At 40.5% G+C, this 19281-nt stretch overlaps 1 protein-coding gene across 5 annotated transcripts in view; it reads left to right on the forward strand.

The window, feature by feature from the left end:
* The window catches only part of CNOT10 (CCR4-NOT transcription complex subunit 10), a 129463-nt gene that overhangs the window by 68397 nt on the left and 41785 nt on the right, over positions 1-19281 (forward strand). For 4 of the 5 annotated variants that reach the window (XM_056520109.1, XM_056520112.1, XM_056520111.1 and 1 more), the window contains exon 15: positions 18608-18721. The exons of the other annotated variant lie outside the window; for it this stretch is intronic. In XM_056520109.1, the coding sequence (XP_056376084.1) occupies positions 18608-18721 (114 nt within the window). The remainder of the gene's footprint in view (positions 1-18607; positions 18722-19281) is intronic. 5 annotated transcript variants of the gene reach the window in all.

Here is a 19281-nt window from a genome sequence, read left to right on the forward strand (position 1 = left end):
TTGATGGAAAGCGATGTGGAGAAAAGTACAGAGATATTCTTACTAAAAACCTCATCCAGAGAGCTCTGGACCTCAGACTGGGTTTAAGTTTCACCTGCCAACAAGACATGAAGCACACAGCCAAAACATGGAGTGGCTCAGGGACAGCCCGAGCCCTGGTTCGAACCCAGTTGAATGTCTCATGAACACGTGTAATTGCCTGCCAACAAATAGTCCCCATCTAACTAGACAGAGCTTGGGAGGATGTATGGAGAAGAATGGCAGAAAATCATTAAATCCATTCCCAGAAAGGTGAGGGCTGTAATTACTGCCAAAGGTGCCAAGTACTAAGTAAAAGGTCTGAAAATGTCAATGCTACAGTTTTTTCCTTATTTAATAAAGTTGCAAATATTTGTTTTTAAATTGTTTACATTCTCATAATGGGGGTATTAAGTGCATATTGATTGGGGTGAACCTTTAACATTATTTTGCAGCTTTGGGTTAAGGGTCTGAATACTTTCTAAATGCACGTTATTTGTATCATAGAAAGGTCCCTGCTCATAGCCATACAGAATACGTGACGTGCTTGTAACAGCGCTGTAGCAGTGAGATTTGTTTTTAGTAGAGGCTACTTCATATGCACATTAAGATGCCTTAGATTTAGCGGTGTGTTCCTCCGACCTCTATCAATGTATCATTACAGTATGATGCCTGTGGATTTGTCTGTTAATCATTCGTACCTTTGTGTCTGTACTGTGCAGCCAGTAGCTGTGGGGGCCCTAGTGTAGGGGCAAGGAAATATTCCCACATGGACTGTCCCCGCCTCAGTAGCTGCCAGAGCTGTTCCATTTCTCTTGGGCAACGGTTCAATAAGTCTTTGCATCACCTGGCTGCACTTTGAGATTCCATACGTTTTAAAGTGTGAGAACAAGCAAGTCTTGTTTGAATAGGTCATGACCAAGTGATCTGATCATGGCAGCCATGGGGCGATGAAGGGGGGAATACAAGTCTATTTTGTTTGCAAGTGGAAGTTCAGTGTAATCCCTTTCTTGCCTGGGAGGCCTGTAGTGCGCAGCAGATTTAAGCAGTAAGCTGTAGGCTTCTGTTGGGGAAATTGCACTTTTAAGAATAGAAATTCTCTTCCATGGTTTTGAGGAGAGCACACTGCTTTGTCTGGAAGTCCAAATCTACTTACAAAACCTTTGCATATCCAGATGTTTTAAATCCAGGAAGCCAATTTAAAAAATATGTAAAGTCATGTTTTCATCTATAAAGCATACTTCATGTTAAGTTAAATCTGTCAGATGGTTACATATACTATGACAACAACACTAGGTAGGGGTTAAAAGTCCCTTCACTGTCCTACCTTTTTAGATCTGTAAACCTCTCATTGTGTGCGGGGCATTTATTGATATATGGAAATCAACAATAGTGGGGCCGATCACCTTGAGCATCCAGCACTTCATCCCCTATAGGTGCTTGTCTCTTCCACCTACATTTGTGATTGACAGCCTGTGTTGTCCAGAATTTATTTTTTTCCTATAATGTAGGTCGCTCTGGTAACGACTCTTCCGCCTGGGCCTTCCTGCATTTTGTATGTGTTACACATTGACTTTAATGGGATCTTTATAAATCTGTAGGCAGTGTTCTCCCCCTTGTGGCTGCTGGAAACAGCCAGAGTTGTAACTACAGCTTTGTGAAGAGAAGCATAGGATTGATAGCTTTTATTATAAATGTCAGCAGCACAAGTTCTTCCAACAGGGAATTTTCCAAACCTCTTATCCTAAGCTTGTTCAGTGTTATTTCATCCCTCCCAGGCATTTGCCAAGCAGCAGCCTGGGTGTCATTCATACTTCATTGCTCAGATCTTCCAATACTGCTTTGGTTTAGGGTGATCTTGTAGTTATTGATCTCGGAGTAAATATCAAGGTCTTGGTGACAACCACACAAATGTTGTAAGGAATATAACCTGTATGTAACCCCAGACCTATTCATGAGAACAGTGTTGTGGTCTCAATGTGAGAAGTTGTGGATCCTGGCTACTGTGTGATCATGGGTGTGTTTTGCTCTGTCTCCCGGACCACAGTCTAATGTAATCTAGCAGCACTACGTAAAACACCCTGTATTTTCTCTCCGGCATGTCAGCAGGAGTAGAGCTGCTGAACACTGGAAGTGTTTTCCCTTTTTGATGCCTCAAGTGGAATTTATTTCTTCTTTTCTGATCCTTCCTGCAGTAATTCTTCTTACCCTCTGTAGATTAAGAAAATAGGATAGTCAGTAGAAATCTACATGAACAACCTCTTTAAATTCAGATTCAAATCAGTAGTTACAATACATTTTCCAACTAGTCACGGGCTTTTTATTTACCCTCCTCCCTAGCATGTTCCCGGAAGCAGCATTGCTCCCTTTTTCCTCTAACATGGAATTAAATTTATTTGCATCATCAAACACATGCCGTCTCTGCTGTATGCTTTCCCTTTCCTCACTGGCTCATAAATTTTCAGTGACTGGCATTTCCCAGCATTTTCCACATGGGTAGTTCTAATTTAAAACTCCAGTTTACATGTAATAAACTTCAATTTTATTCGGTGATGCAAACCTTCTGGTTTATGCCCTTCACTCTTCCCCACTATTTCTGCTTGTTTTGTTCTAGTTGGGAAACTTCTTATACCAAATGTTGTCAGCTATGGTTAAAGCGTGATTAAAAGAATGGTTCTGATTTTAACATTCTTATTGTTAAAATATCAACCAGATTTTCATACAGCCCCAACCTTGTTACATGCACATACTGTCTAGTCTAAGGTTATGCTGTGTAAGAATTTATCGTATGTTCGCTCAAACAGATTTTGCTGCAGATTTTCTGCAGAGGATTTTGCTACCCATTGACGAGAGGGAGAGTTGTTGTGGGTGATGATCATAAAAATGCCATAGTCTAGTAAAGGCTTCTGTATATGTATCTGTCTTATATATACACCACCATACAACTGTAAATGCTAACAAGCAACCGAGCTATGCATTACGTAGTTAGGAATGTGTTCTTTTTATAGGGGGGCTAGTTATGATTTTTTATTTTTAGGTAGAGATGACATTCCAAAACCATTAATGTTTATCACCAGTGAGTGTCTTTACTCACACACTCACACTTTAGTCTGTGTTGGGAACTGTCCAGTGCAAAGCCCCTAGAACAAACCTCTTCTGCTATAGACTGTTTCTGACATGGAGAGAAGTGGCAGCAGAGAGCATCAGATTGAAAAGAACAAGTTCAAAGCAATAAGGAGGTTTGCCCTTTTTTCTTTAAGAGGTAATTTACAAATCTTTGTCATCAGTCTGGAATGCCCATTATAATGGTGTAAATTATGTCTGGGTAATAGGTTCTAAGACACTTATTTAGACAAGATTTAATAAAAATTGAAATTGTTGGCATTTCAAGTGTATGTGATTGTATAGGGAAATCTATGTATAGGGCTGTAATCCCCTGTTCTGTTATGTGGTGGTGTTTTTTTTTTTTTTTTTAAACTTGGTCATCTAAAATAAAGGGGCTTTTGAACTTCATTCAGTTAATGTGTCCGAGACCCAGCGGGAGTGAGGTTGCACGGGTGCCGCCTCACGATCAGGTTACTGATTGGTCGGAACGACCGACCAATCACGAACCTGCTGGGAGGTGATCGGGATGGCGATCGGGGCGGAGATCGGTGCCGGCGGGGGTCTCATACCTTGCCCTGGTCCAGCGGGGGTCTCATACCTTGCCCTGGTCCGGCGGGGGTCCCCTCAGTATCAGTGCCGGCGACAGGAGCAGCAGGATACAGCAGGAGGTGAGGCCTGTTCACCTCCTACTGTTGCTTAGCAACAACTCCCAGCATGCAGAGCCAAAAGGCATGCTGGGAGTTGTAGTTTTGCAACAGCTGGCGTTCCAACTACAACTCCCAGCATGCCCTTTGGTAGTCTGTGCATGCTGGGGGGTTGTAGTTTTGCAACAACTGGAGGCACATTTTTTCTATGAAAAAGCGTGCATTCACTGTTGCATAACTACAACTCCCAGCATGCACAGACTACCAAAGGGCATGCTGGGAGTTGTAGCAGTGTGCCTCCAGCTGTTGCAAAACTACAACTCTCAGCATGCCCTTTGACTGTCAATTCATGCTGATTGTTGCAGTTTTGCAACAGCTGGAAACACATTGTTTGTGAAACCAAGTTTGTTACCTAACTCAGTGTTTTGCAACCAGTTTTCCTCCAGCTGTTGCAAAAATACAACTCCCAGCATGCACTGAGAGACTGTACATGCTGGGAGTTGTAGTTTTGCAACAGCTGGAGGTTCAGATCCCCAATTTAGGCTTCAAATGTTCGTGGCGCTCTCTTGCTTCGGAGCCCTATCGTATTTCAAGGAGTTTAACAGTTTAGGGCCACATATGGGGTATCTCCGTACTCGTGAGAAATTGTTACAATTTTTTTTTGGGGGGGGCTTTTTCTCCTTTTACCCCTTCTGAAAAAATACATTTTTACACTAATATGCTGGTGTTCCCCCATACTTTAAATTTTCACAGGCGGTAAAAGAAAAAAAAAAGACCCCCAAAATTTGTAACGCATTTTCTCCTGAAAACGGAAATACCCCATATGTGGGCATAAAATGTTCTGCGGACGCACAATAAGGCTCAGGAGTGAGAGATCACTATGTACATCTGAGGTCTAAATTTGGTGATTTGCACAGGGGTGGCTGATTTTACAGCGGTTCTGACATAAACGCAAAACAATAAATACCCACATGTGACCACATTTTGGAAACTACACCCCTCACAGAATGTAACAAGGGGTATAGTGAGCCTTAACACCCCACAGGTGTATGACAAATTTTCGTTAAAGTTGGATGTGAAAATAAGAAAAAAAATATTTTTTATTAATATTAAAATGCTGGCGTTACCCTACATTTTTCATTTTCACAAGGGAGTATAGGAAAAAAGCCTCCCAAAATTTGTAGCCCCATTTCTTCTGAGTAAGAACATACCCCATATGTGGATGTAAAGTGCTCTGCGGGTGCACTACAATGCTCAGAAGAGGAGGGCCATTGGGATTTTTGAGAGAGAATGTGTCTGAAATTGAAGGCCATGTGTGTTTACAAAGCCCCCATAGTGCCAGAACAGTGGACCCCCCCCCCACATGTGACCCCATTTTGGAAACTACACCCCTCATTTAATGTAATTAGGGGTACAGTGAGCATTTACACCCCACAGGTGTCTGACAGATTTTTGGAACAGTGGTCCATGAAAGTGAAAAATTAAATTTTCCGTTTACACAGCCCACTGTTCCAAAGATCTGTCAAACGCCAGTGGGGTGTAAATGTTCACTGCACCCCTTATTCAATTCTGTGGGGGGTGTAGTTTTCAAAATGGGGTCACATGGGGGGGGTCCACTGTTCAGGCACCACGGGGGGGCATTGTAAACGCACATGGCCCCGGACTCCTATTCCAACCAAATTCTCTCACCAAACGCCCAATGTCGCTCCTTCTCTTCTGAGCATTGTAGTTCGCCCACAGAGCACTTTACATCCACATATGGGGTATTTCCATATTCAGAAGAAATGGGGTTACACATTTTTGGAGGCTTTTTCTCCAATTACCCCTTGTGAAAATAAAAAATTTGGGGTAACATCAGCATTTTAGTGAAAAGAAATCTAATTTTTCATTTTCCTGTCCAACTTTAGCGGAAATTTGTTAAACACCTGTGGGGTGTTAAGACTCATTGTACCCCTTGTTACATTCCTTGAGGGGTGTAGTTTCCAAAATAGTATGCCATGTGGGTTTTTTCGCTGTTCTGGCACCATAGGGGCTTCTTAAATGCGACATGCCCCCCAAAAACCATTTCAGCAAAATATGCTTTCCAAAAGCCAAATGTGACTTCTTCTCTTCTGAGCATTGTAGTACGCCAGCAGAGCACTTGACGTCCACACATGGGGTATTTCCATACTCAGAAGAGATGGGGTTACAAATGTTGGGTGGCATTTTCTCCTATAACCCCTTGCAAAAATTTAAAATTTGGGGGAAGCCAGCATTTTAGTGAAAAAAAATAAAAAAAAATTATTTACACACCCGACTTTAACGAAAAGTCATCAAACACCTGTGGGGTGTTAAGGCTCACTGGACCCCTTGTTACATTCCCTGAGGGGTATAGTTTCCAAAATAGTATGCCATGTTTTTTTTTTTTTTTTTTTTTTTGCTGTTCTGGCACCATAGGGGCTTCCTAAATGGGACATGCCCCCCAAAAACCATTTCAGGAAAAAACTTACTCTCCAAAATCCCATTGTCTCTCCTTCCCTTCTGAGACTTGTAGTGCACCCACAGAGCACTTGACATCCACCTAAGAGGTATTTCCTTACTTGAGAAAAATTGGGTTACAAATTTTGGGGGGCTTTTTCTCCTTTTTATCCCTTGTAAAATTTCAAAAACTGGGTCTACAAGAACATGCGAGTGTAAAAAATTAAGATTTAGAATTTTCTCCATTTTGCTGCTATTCCTATCAAACACCTAAAGGGTTAAACTTTTCAAGATGGGTGGTGACCAAGTCGACCATTTTGAATCCAACTTTTGTTTTTTCAATAGGAAGAGGGTCATGTGACACATCAAACTTATTGGGAATTTCGCAAGAAAAACTATGATGTGCTTGGTTTTAACATAATTTTATTCTTTCATGTGTTATTTACAAGTTTCTGACCACTTATAAAATGTGTTCAATGTGCTGCCCATTGTGTTGGATTGTCAATGCAACCCTCTTCTCCCACTCTTCACACACTGAGAGCAACACCGCAGGAGAAATGCTAGCACAGGCTTCCAGTATCCGTAGTTTCAGGCGCTGCACATCTCGTATCTTCACAGCATAGACAATTGCCTTCAGATGACCCCAAAGATAAGTCTAAGGGGGTCAGATGGGGAGACCCACGACGACCAATCCACTTTCCAGGAAACTTCATCACCATAATGTCGTAGTGCACCATCTTGCTGGAAAAACTCAGGGAACGTGCCAGCTTCAGTGCATAAAGAGGGAAACGCATCATCATGTAGCAATTTCGCATATCCAGTGGCCTTGAGGTTGCCATTGATGAAGAATGGCCCCACTATCTTTGTACCCCATATATCACACCATAACATCATTTTTTGTGTTCCAACAGTCTTGGATCTATCCAATGTGGGTTAGTGTCAGACCAATAGCGGTGGTTTTGTTTGTTAACTTCACCATTCATATAAAAGTTTGCCTCATCACTGAACAAAATCTTCTGCGTAAACTGAGGGTCCTGTTCCAATTTTTGTTTTGCCCATTCTGCAGCACCTGAAACTACGGATACTGGAAGCCTGTGCTAGCATTTCTCCTGCGGTGTTGCTATCAGTGTGTGAAGAGTGGGAGAAGAGGGTTGCATTGACAATCCAACACTATGGACAGCACATTGATCACATTTTATAAGTGGTCAGAAACTTGTAAATAACTCATGAAAGAATAAAATTACGTTAAAACCAAGTACATCATTGTTTTTCTTGTGAAATTCCCAATAAGTTTGATGTGTCACATGACTCTCTTCCTATTGAAAAAACAAAAGTTGGATTCAAAATGGCCGACTTAAAAATGGCCGCTATGGTCACCACCCATCTTGAAACGTTTCCCCCCCTCACATATACTAATGTGCCACAAACAGGAAGTTAATATCACCAACCATTCCCATTTTATTAAGGTGTATCCATATAAATGACCCACCCTGTATGGCTATTTTTATAAAGCTTTTGTGCTAGCCTCTGTGACTTAAATATTATTCACCTATATTTTTTATGAGAAGTTTCTTTTTCAGGACTGGTAATAAAAAGAACGAAGTCGCAGGCAGTTAAGGAAGAGCAAGGTTTAGGATTAAGCAATTTGTCAATGTTGCTTGTGCTTGGGCTTTTTCTGCTCCAGAAATCTGTCAAACTTGGTTAGGCAAACACTTAACTGATCTGACATTTCATCCTGGAAATGCTGTTACTTAGAATTAACACCAATATCCCTCAGACACGTGTCTTCATTCTCCCAGAAGGCGTTGTCTGTATATCTGTGTGGTCTGAGAAGAGCATATCAAACCAAATATTTTTAGAGCATTGTGTGGTTTAAACAATGTGTGGTAAAACTTGATTTTGACCAGAAAGTTTTTTTTATACTTGTTATATAGTTACCAGAGCTATATTGTATACTTTTTGGATTATACGATCTCTTATCAGTATCATGACTGACTGACTGAATGAATATTTGAATTAGAAAGTGATAGGGTCTATTTTGTAGGGGCCACATTGTTATTTTTAAAGAATGCTGTTATTTACAATGGTGTATGATTCTGGTATTGGTAAGAAGTGTGTACAGGATAACTCTACATCTGTAGTATTAACCTGCAGTTGTGTTGTATAGTAAGCAGGTAGTGTTGCCGCAATCTTTTCCTTCACAGCTCCTGGCAGAACTGGAATGAACTTGCTTCATTACTGAAAAGCTTTTGTGTGTGTTTTCAGATTGGATTTGACATCTGGGAAGAGACACAACCCTACTTGCACGAATGGGCTTCAGGACCTGTTTTAGAGCATAATTAAAGTGTGTGTGCCTCCTGGGAATAGAGGAATAAAGACGCCCCAGGCTTTGCCATGAAATATATGACTTACTGCTAGACCAAGAGTGGGCTTGACAGTTACCAGAAGGTTGCAGCTGTAATAGCCCACCTACCTTCAGGAGAGTCATGTTCTGTGTTCTCACGACTCTCCTGGTCCGCTCCACATGAAGCCTACAAAACCTGATCCCTTCAGCTTCCTAAAAGTCACCTCCACAGCCTCATATTTCAATGTGAAGCCTTAATTCTTTTCTTGCTATAAAGAGAAGTGCCTACTCGGAGGGAATAAAAAAATCAACTTGCGTAGTTGTATGCCCAACTTTTTTTTTTTTTTTTTTAAACCTATAAAGTAGAAACTTGCATCTACACATAAGGGGCTTTCACCCATTGAAAAACATCCTGGTAATTCATGCAATTGGTATTTTCATTTTTTTTTATTTGCTTAAATGTATAAGCATGGTATGTTACTTCTGGTCGGCAAAAAGAAATACCAAGGATGGCTCTTTAAGGTGTAACTTCTTTCTAATATCATTACATTCAAACCTGGTAAAGGATAACGGCCCAGATTTATCAAACTGTGTGGTTGATAAAATCTGGGCCATTAATGAAAATCCCTCAATTTTTCTCTCTTAATCACAGCTCAGGTAAAGTGAAAGCTGAGATGTGATTGGTCGCTGTGGAAAAATCGCTCTATTTTTTTTCTCTAACACGGTTTGATAAATCTGGGCCAATGTTTGAAAAGGAATAAGATATTCACAAGAGTGGTCTGGTGCCTCTATGCATGAACACACACTTCTCACATCCACTGTACTGTTGTACTGAAAATCTGAAGAATTGTGCAACGCTTGGATTTACATTAATTGACAATTTAAAAACCTGGCCAAACAGAATACTTTCTAAGTATAGGTTCACACATGCAGATTTTCTGCAGCTTATTTTCCCATTAATTCCCATTGATCAGAAAATCAGATGCAGAAAATCTATGGCAAAATATAGATGTGTGAACGTATCCTAAGGGTACATTCACCCATACAGGATCTGCTGCAGATATCAATATGACAAAATTACTGAACGCAGTAGCAAATCCTGTAAGTGTGAATGTACCACAGAAGATAAGGTGGTCTTACATTAAAAATCCCTACCAATCAGGCATGGACGAAGTATTTAATCTGTTCAGAAGCCATTAGAATACACATTTTCTAATTTTCCTTTCCTTAAAAGAAATTCTGAAAACCGCATAGATGACCTGTTACATATGTAAATGTTGCACTATAGTCTTTGTGCTCTTTTAAATTTTCACTACTTCACCTATGTTCACTATGACTATATTTTAACTAATTTGATGTTCCAAATGGGCTTAGCAATTGTCAATGCGAGACAAAATATTGAAATATTGTCTTTTTTTGTTATGAAGTTAAGCCTTTTTGACCAACCTTGAAAAGATTTGAGATGCTTTTTTGCCATATTTTAATAATTTCATTTTATCGTTTGTTTTCATCAGGTGCATGAAGGAAAAATGCTTTTTGGGTGTGATTTAGCACTCTAAATAAAAAGGCCTCACATAAAATAGAATCAGCATTTTAAATTAATCACAGTCCTTCAATTAGTACTGGGTGCAGTAAATGAAGGGCTGGCTGTTGGCGAGTCCAGTGCAGAAGTCACTGGCTTAACTTAATATGCTCATATCCTGTTGTGTGATTGTTTGAAGGAGGTAAATGTGTGGCTCGGATTTCCGTGCAGGAATGTTTTCTGTGTGATCCAGGAAGAGGACGTGGTAAATCTCAGGTCTTATCACCTTGGGCTCTGCACAAGGCATTTGTTTCTCACATGTTCCTAAGTCAGCAGTGTGCTTACAAAACAATTTATTTATTAGGTGCCAACATACGCCACAGCAGAGCATTGTGGGAGCAACAGACAAGCATGCAGAGTGTATGAATGTACAATGTGGAGTTTTTGCGGTGGGAATGAAAAATAAATGCACATAGAAGTAGCATTTTATGTTAGAGGGAAGTGTAATCATGTACATAGGTTGTTAGTGGTGACTAATCTTCCACAAAATATGTAGGGTTTCCAGCTTACTGGTGGACCTTTCAAATGTTTAGTTTCCTTTGGGAAGGGAGGATGCTCGAGTTGGTTACACCTCGGCTTCCTGCATCACAGTGGGAGACCACAAATTGACATTAGTTATAATTGGTAGTGAGTTACTAAACTATCAATGAATGTGTCGCTGGATTTCCAATATTACTTCTTCATATGTATGAGACTCTATTTACCTCCTGCTATAAACATATGACTGTTTTGTAATATGAACAATCTTGGGTTCTACTGATCTGCCTTCGCTAGATTATGGCATTCTCCTACATCCACCATGTCCTCCCCACAAACAATTGCTTCATCTCCAAAAAATATAATATATATATAATGTTATACAATCAGCAGGGTTGTGAGTCAGTGCTGTTTTTATTGTATTAAAGGGTTACTCCGCTCCCCAGCGTCCGGAACATTGAGTTCCTGAATGCTGTTTGCGGGCTTCCGTGTTCACGCCCGCCCCCTTTTGACGTCACACCCCGTCATGTGACATCACATCCCGCTCCCTCAGTGCAAATCTATTGGAGGGGGCATGATTGCCGTCGCACCCCTTCCCATAGACTTTCATTGAGGGGGCAGGCCGTGACGTCACAAGGGGGCAGACATGAGCAAGGAAGCCCGCACACAGCGTTGAGGAACTCAATGTTCCGGACGCTGGGGAGTGGAGTAACCCTTTAAGCTAAGTGGCTTTAGGATGGGTTTAGACACAAGTGTGCACATCTATAACACATACAGAAAACTTTTCCAAAAACAAATACGGGTTCACCTGGTTAAAAACAATTAATAACAGACCTAATTTCTTTCAAAGATCGCTCCCTGTCTGTCTCCACTTGGGTGTGGTATTACAACTTGGCTACATTCACTTCAATGGAATTGAGCTACAGAACCACACCCAAACGGGAGGCAGACAGACGGAGCGGTCTTTGGAAGAAAATCTGTTTCGATTCCTGGATAACCCCTTTACTGTTATATTGTAATGGATTGGACATTTCTGCATGTAGCGATACCAAATATATGTAATTTTTTTGTTTTGATTTCTTTAAAACAATGGGAAAAGGTTTTAAATTTTTAAGGCCCTCTAGGGGATTGTTTGATTGCTTATATAGATCAACAGACTGATCTGTTAAATCACTGAGCATAAGACTTTTCCAAGCAGATTCATCATGGTGGACCCAGAGGACTTTTGGTAGGTTTCAGAGCTACCAATCAGGTGTAATATCCATTTATTTGTTTTTGTATTTTTCTGTTTGTGTGTATTCACACACTTGTTTGTTCAGAGCAGTTTGCTATTCTACCTGGGGAATAGTTTAATGTTCTGAACGAATGAGAACTGGGGTTGAGTTATTTAGCCAGAGTTCTCCTGCATTCTGGTGCTGGTTATGAAGTGCAATACTATGATGTCTGTTAGTTTAATGCCACTATGTCTGTCTGTGCAATATTCTGTCTATGTCTACTTGAGAATTTACCTTGTATTTATCTTGTCTTTTTATCTGGGTTTTTAGCCATGGTTATATAGCATGCTCCTTGTATTTTAGTCTGTTACATTAGACCGGTTTTAGAATTGTTTGTTCGTTCTGCTCTGTGTTCACACTCTGTCTGAGTCTAGCTGGTACCCTGAGCTCTGTATGTTATATTCTTCGGTATTCTGGAGTCTATTCAGACTCATCTGGTTCTGGTCTAGTGTTTCATGTATTATATTTCCGTTTCCTACTGGGTCAGCATTTTGTCCACACGGTGAAGTGTGTCCACTGGCCAGTAGCCTATTTGGCTTTATTATTAATGGCTACTCCTATAGTGGAGTGGGGAGTCCAGTTTGTATGTTCTGTCTCTGTGTGAACAGTCCTATATTTATATCCTGTTTGGTTGATCTGATCTTTGTCCTTTGTACTTGTACCTGTTTGTGAACCATGTTTTATGTTACCTGTTCAGTTTAGGGTTTTGGCTCTCAGTTCTTCTGTTTATCCCCTTCATCTCCTGGATTCTGCTGTATACTTATATCATGCCTAGTCTTGTTCATTTTATCATGTTTGCTGTTTATCTGATATCCGGTTTATGAACTGTTTGTTACTTCACTATATTCTGCTATGTTTGCCTGTTTATATTTTGCCCAGTTACTATTTGTATTCTGTCTGATATATCTGGTTGTCTTTCAGTTTTCGGTTTCTGTTCTGGTCTGTGACAGACTATGTATATTATGTGTTTTTGTGCCACTGTACTTTAGCGCAGGAAGGGACCGGCGCCCAGTTTTCAATCCATAGTTTGGGATGGATGGGCAAGTACGCAGGGAGAGATGTTTTAGTCAGTTTAGGGCTCACTCTCACCCCCCCCCCAGTTATTCCATGACATCCGGGCTCTGGAATGACTGGCACCTGTCAGACAAGCATCTTATACGTTCCCCTCAACATACTTTAATCTATTACCACTCCTGGTTTCTGACATATTTGTACATAATAATAACAATTTATAATAAAGTTATACACAGATTAGTCCACAGTATTGTAGTGCTAAAATGGCCTGAGAGACCCTAAAATGTCTAAGTGAAAACTTAAAGCTAGATGCACTTTTTGTTTCTCATGGGAAAATTTTCTGTGGGAAGAGAAAAGTAAACTTTATGTGGTCTTGTTAACTTGAACAACTTGTGTGATTCTGGTTAGTCATACTAAAACCTGAACGCCTTTTTGTTTTATTCCCACATGTTCAATAAATCAAAACCGCTCATGTGAATGAGCTGCTAGTTATTGCCTAGCATGTGTTAATTCTTTTTATTTTATTTGTTTTTTAAATATCAAGTTCATTAAAGCCTGCAGCATCTAAAACAACCCAGCTTTACTTACTGCAGCAAAAGAATGTAACCAGCAATCACACATGACTATTGAACACTGTGATCACTCTTTAGTTACTGATCCTTTGCTTTACATTCTGCAACTCTTTTAGTCAGGTAATGATATCTTGTTACTGTCTGGTAGAAGGTTTGTTCTTCAGGACTTAAAGCGTACCTATCACAGTGCCAAAAAAGTGATATGTTACTCAGTACCTAATCCTGATCATGTGCACACAATTTGTATGTGTCTAGGACCTATATAACGCTAACAAATAGCATTTATATGTTGCTCACCTGCTTATTCCTCTTGCCTTATAAAGGGGGCGTGTCTGTCTCTCTCCCTCACTGTGGATGACTCATCTTTTCTGAGTCTGGGAGCAGCCTGGCAATCTGCAAATCATTGCACAGCAGTTTTTATGCATACATTTTGTATATGTTCCTAGTAAAGCTGGATGCTAATCAACATAGCTCTCATTATGTGTGTAATTCAGCTTTCGCAGACTCCTGAATGTCAGATCAGCATTTTTGTCATCCAGGAGTCAGAGAAAGCTTTGGCTGTTCAAGCATGCTGGGAGTTGTAGTTTTGCAAGAGTTGGAGCTGCAGTGTTTGTAAATCACTGTGTTAGAGCAGTGTTACCTTTTACCTGTTGCAAAACTACAACTCCCAGAACATGCCCACACATCCTTTTTATGTAGTTTTGCAAGAGCTGGAGGCACACAGCTAGAGAATACACAGCTCTAAAACAAAGTTTTACAAAGATTGTATCCCCAGCTGTTGCAAAACTTCAACTCCCATCATGGGAGTTGTAGCTTAGGAACATCTGAAGGCTGTAGTGGTACAATGGTGATCTCCTATACAGAATACCAACACACTTTACGGCCGGTATCATGTATGCTGCAAAATACAGATTAGTCTGTCTGCATAAAGATAGATGACCCCCCTAGTGGCGGCTATTTTCATAAAAAATTTTTTGTATATTGAAAAAAGTCATCTTATCAGTAGTACTACAAAATATAAAACGTTTTTCATAATGACGGTGCCTCTTTAAAGCTGACCGCCTACAATGCATTGTGTTTATAAATAAATGCCCTTTTTTTAAAAACTGCCCACACCTTTAAAATCTTGTGGTCATTTCTAAAAATTGATGTAATTCACTCCTCTGGCCCCGATAAGCCGATCCATACCTACAGCACATCGTTATAATACATGCCCTTCTTACGGATTCAGGGATCTGTCAGATGGAAATAAAACGCCTCATAACTCTGGAACTAAGTGGGGGGAAACAACATAAAGTATGTGTTCATTCCTTCCAAACAATATCTACATACCACACTACATAGCATTTTTAGAAATAACTACATGTTCCCTATAAATGGTACCGGTCATTTGTATAAATTTTTTTTACGGTATATTAGATTAGCCTATTTAAAATACCTTTCTAATATACTAAAGAAAATGTTGTAACTTTGTGCTAAATTAACCCCTAAAAGTTTGGCCCCCAGGGTTCCTCATTCTGGTTCTGATTGCAGTCCTACTTGCAAATTGTCTCCTGCAGCAGCCTGGCAGAGACAAAAGTCAGGAAATGCAGGTGGGACCTCAGCTTAGCACAGTGTATAGAGTCGAAAATTTCAGCCATCTTTTTACCTTTGAGCTGAGCTAGACTGTAGAGTCATGATGCCTTCAGTGCATAGTGCTGAATATTTCACCTCCATTTTAAAGCTGCTGGGCAGAGCTGTCACTTTAGAGTTCAAAGCTAAGAGCTGAGCCAGAGTGAGGGAGGAAGCTTTCCCCAGCAGAGCTTCAAATTACCTCATGCCTGCTGGGCAACGCCTCTTTCCAGTACGTGGAGCTCTGTTAGACTGAGCAGAAAATACAGAACAATATCAAGGTAGAAAACTATGAAATAAAAATAAAAGCAGCGGCTGGTTTCTCATGATGGGAGAAGTGAACTGGGAGATTATAACATTTTTCAAGCACATGACAGGTACTTTTTAAATTTGGAGATTAAATCCTTGAATTAGGGGCCGTAAATTAATGCTCCCTTCTGCAAATTTCTCTGTGCTGTGAGTCAGAGCTTCCCATCAAGTGCAACAACCTTTGTCCTAGCGTATAATATTTTTTAGCAGAGTGTAACAGGGAAGACTGTAACCCATTCCAGGATTTAGGCACTGAATTTGAAATGAAAGTAATTGAGACAAACGACTACAGTGCAGCACAATAGTTATTTGTCTGAAGAACATTACAGGTAGGCTTTTTGGACAAGATAAGTGCACATTTGACCATTACTTTTTGTGTTTGTTTTTTCCTTTTGCATACTAGACATCTGCTATTTCTACTACCAACACCACTATGCAATCTCATCTTTGTAAGAATATTTAAACTGTTAAATTTATGCCAATACACAACAGCAAGTATGAACAAACAGCAACATTGTTAGGCCATTTCCAGCAGCTTGTAATACAATTGCGTTTGAGCCCATATCTTAGCCTGACTGCAGCCGCCCCTGTGCAAATCACCAATTTAGACCTCAAATGTACATGGTGCGCTCACTCCAGAGCCCTGTTGTGTGCCCTCAGAGCATTTTACTTTCACATATGGGGTATTTCCGTACTCAGGAGAAATTGCGTTAAATATTTTGGAGGGTCTTTTTTCCTTTTACTGCTTGGGAAAATTAAAAGTATGGGGCAACACCAGCATGTTAGTGTAAAAAAATAATTTTTCTTTAAACTAACATGCTAGTGTAGACCCCAACTTTACCTTTTCTTAAGGAGAAAAAGCCCCCCCCCCAAAAAAATTTGTAACACAATTCCTCCTGAGTACGGTAATACCCCATATGTGGCCCTAAACTGTTGCCTTGAAATACGACAGGGCTCCAAAGCGAGAGAGCCCCATGCGCATTTGAGGCCTAAATTGGGGATTTGCATCCGCCACAAAAATACCATACGGCAGTGCTTCCCAAACAGGGTGTCTCCAGTTGTTGCAAAACTCCCAGCATGTCTTGACAGTCAGTGGCTGTCCGGCAATACTGGGAGTTGTTGTCTTTCAACAGCTGGAGTCTTCGTTTTGGAAACCGTTCCATACAAGACATACTTTATTTTTTTTATTGGGGGGGGGGGGGGGAGAGACTGTGTTGGGGTATGTGTATATGTAGTGTTTTTTACCTTTTTATTTTGTGTAGTGTTTTTAGGGTACATTCACACGCGTGGGGGGTTTACAGTGAGTTTCTCGCTAGGAGTTTGAGCTGCCGTGGAAAGTTTGCCGCATCTCAAAATTGCAACAGAAAACTCTGTGTAAACCCGCCCGTGTGAATGTACCCTGTACATTCACATGGATGGATGGGTGGAGAATGGCAAACCTCCAGCTGTTGAAAACTACAACTCCCAGCATGCAATGACAGACCATACATTCTGGGAGTTGTAGTTATGCAACAGCTGGAGGCACACTGGTTGTGAAACACTGAGTTAGGACACAACCTCATCGGTCCACAGAACTTGTTTCCAAAATGCATCAGGCTTGTCTATTGTTCATTTGCAAAGTTCAAATGCTGATTTTTGTGGGGAGGATTTAGAAGAGGTTTTCTTCTGATGACTTTTCCATGAAGACCATATCTGTACAAGTATCTCTTTATTGTGGAATAGTGTACCACAACTCCAGTGTCTGCCAGATCTTTCTGGAGGGATTGTGCAGTCAAACGTGGGTTTTGAATAGTTTTTCTCACAATCCTGCGAGCTGTTCTGTCTGATATTTTTCTTGGTCTGCCAGATCTTGCTTTAACTTCCACTGTTCCTGATGACTGCCATTTCTTAATTACATTCCGAACAGAGGATGTTGACATCTGAAAACATTTTGCTATCTTCTCATAGCCTTCTCCAGCTTTGTGAGGGTCAACTATTTTCAGTTTCAGATTTCTAGACAACTGCTTAAAAGAACCCATGGTGCTGATTGTTTGGGCAAGGTCAGATGAGTCTGGGCATTTTAAAACCTTTTGAGATTGACATCACCTGGTCTTCCCAGATGATGATTGAGAACAAACCATGACACTGGCAGGTCTCAGCTTTGCAAAGGGGGCAGTGCATGCTATAAATTCTGCAGGGTGCCCAAACTTTTGCAGATACCATTTTTTTGTTTTCTGTTATTTTGAAAGTGTAAATGATGGAAATAAAATCTAACTTTTGTTGACATATTATAAGAATGTCTTATCTGTAATTTGATGCTTTTTGGAGATTTCTCAATCTCTTCTTGGCTTCTGTATGCACATTAATAAAAATTTTTAACTGGGTTGCCCAAACTTTTGATCCCCACTGTAAAAGCATTCCGGAGTTAAGGACCAGAGCGTTTTTTGCAAATCTGACCACTGTCACTTTAAGCATTTGGGTGCGTTTACACTGAGTAATTCAAGAGGAATTTACTTGAATAATTCCTCTTGAATTCTCGGCTCCAAATTAATTCACAATTAATTCCGCTGTCCTGTTCACACTGCGGAAATTCTGCTAGCGGAATTCAGATGCTGAATTCCATTCTGCTTGAAGAAAAAGCATGTTCATTCTTCAACCTGTACACCTGCTCTGATCTGTCGGGTTTTCCTCAGCTCAAATCCACCACATTGTGTGTGTAAACCTTAGTAAATATGTTGTTGTTGTCCAGGTAACTATGTCATCCAGTGTGAAGTTGTCTCTCCATATCTCATGTCAGATCAGACAGGAGAGTACTTGTGGACAACCCCTTTTAAAGCTTCCTTTACTTTGTAAAGGAATACATCCTCTTTAGATCTCCCCACAGATGAGCGTATTTCCAGCGCATTTTGTGGTCTGTATTACGGATGTAAGTACCAGTCTGACCACAAGTCTTATGATCTGACCTGACTACTATCAGTTCAGGGCATCAGACCTTTGACCCGGCAGGGACAACAAAATGTGCTTGAAATAAGCTTGTTTTTTGGGGAGCCTAAGGAGAAGATATGTTCTAACAGTCATTTAGTTTTAGGTAATATTGCAAACATACATACATTTTTACTTGCTTGTGCAATCATTTCTTAACCTCTTTCTCAACCATTTGTTTTGTGGAATGCTTATTTCAGTTGACTTTTTAGAGTGTTTTTTTTTTTTTCCCTCCACAGGTGTTCTGTACTTGCCTGTAGTTCCTATGTTGCTTTGGCTTTAGGTGATAACCTTATGTCCCTAAACCATGCAGAAAAACTCCTTCAGCAGCCCAGATTGTCTGGATCTTTAAAGTAAGTGTGCGCCCTGTGATCTTTTGAAGCATTTTTCTTTTTAAAATTTACATACTGTACCTTCCTAATAACCCAAAGTGTACATACACTGCTCAAAAAAATAAAGGGAACAAACACTAAGAGAACACATCCCAGATCTGAATGAATGAAGTAATCGTATGAAATACTTTTGTCTTTACATAGTTGAATGTGCTGACAACAAAATCACACAAAAATAATCAATGGAAATCAAATATATCAACCCATGGAGGTCTGGATATGGAGTCACACTCAACATCAAAGTGGAAAACCACACTGCAGGCTGATCTAACTTTGATGTAATGTCCTTAAAACAAGTCAAAATGAGGCTCAGTAGTGTGTGTGGACTCCACGTGCCTGTATGACCTCCCTACAATGCCTGGGCATGCTCCTGATGAGGTGGTGGATGGTCTCCTGAGGGATGTCCTCCCAGACCTGGACTAAAGCATCCGCCAACTCCTGGACAATCTGTGGTGCAACGTGGCGTTGGTGGATGATCTCCCAGATGTGCTCAATCGAATTCAGGTCTGGGGGAACAGGCA

This window comes from Hyla sarda, chromosome 5 (genome assembly GCF_029499605.1).
Source record: "Hyla sarda isolate aHylSar1 chromosome 5, aHylSar1.hap1, whole genome shotgun sequence".
Classification (NCBI taxonomy): Eukaryota; Metazoa; Chordata; class Amphibia; order Anura; family Hylidae; genus Hyla; species Hyla sarda.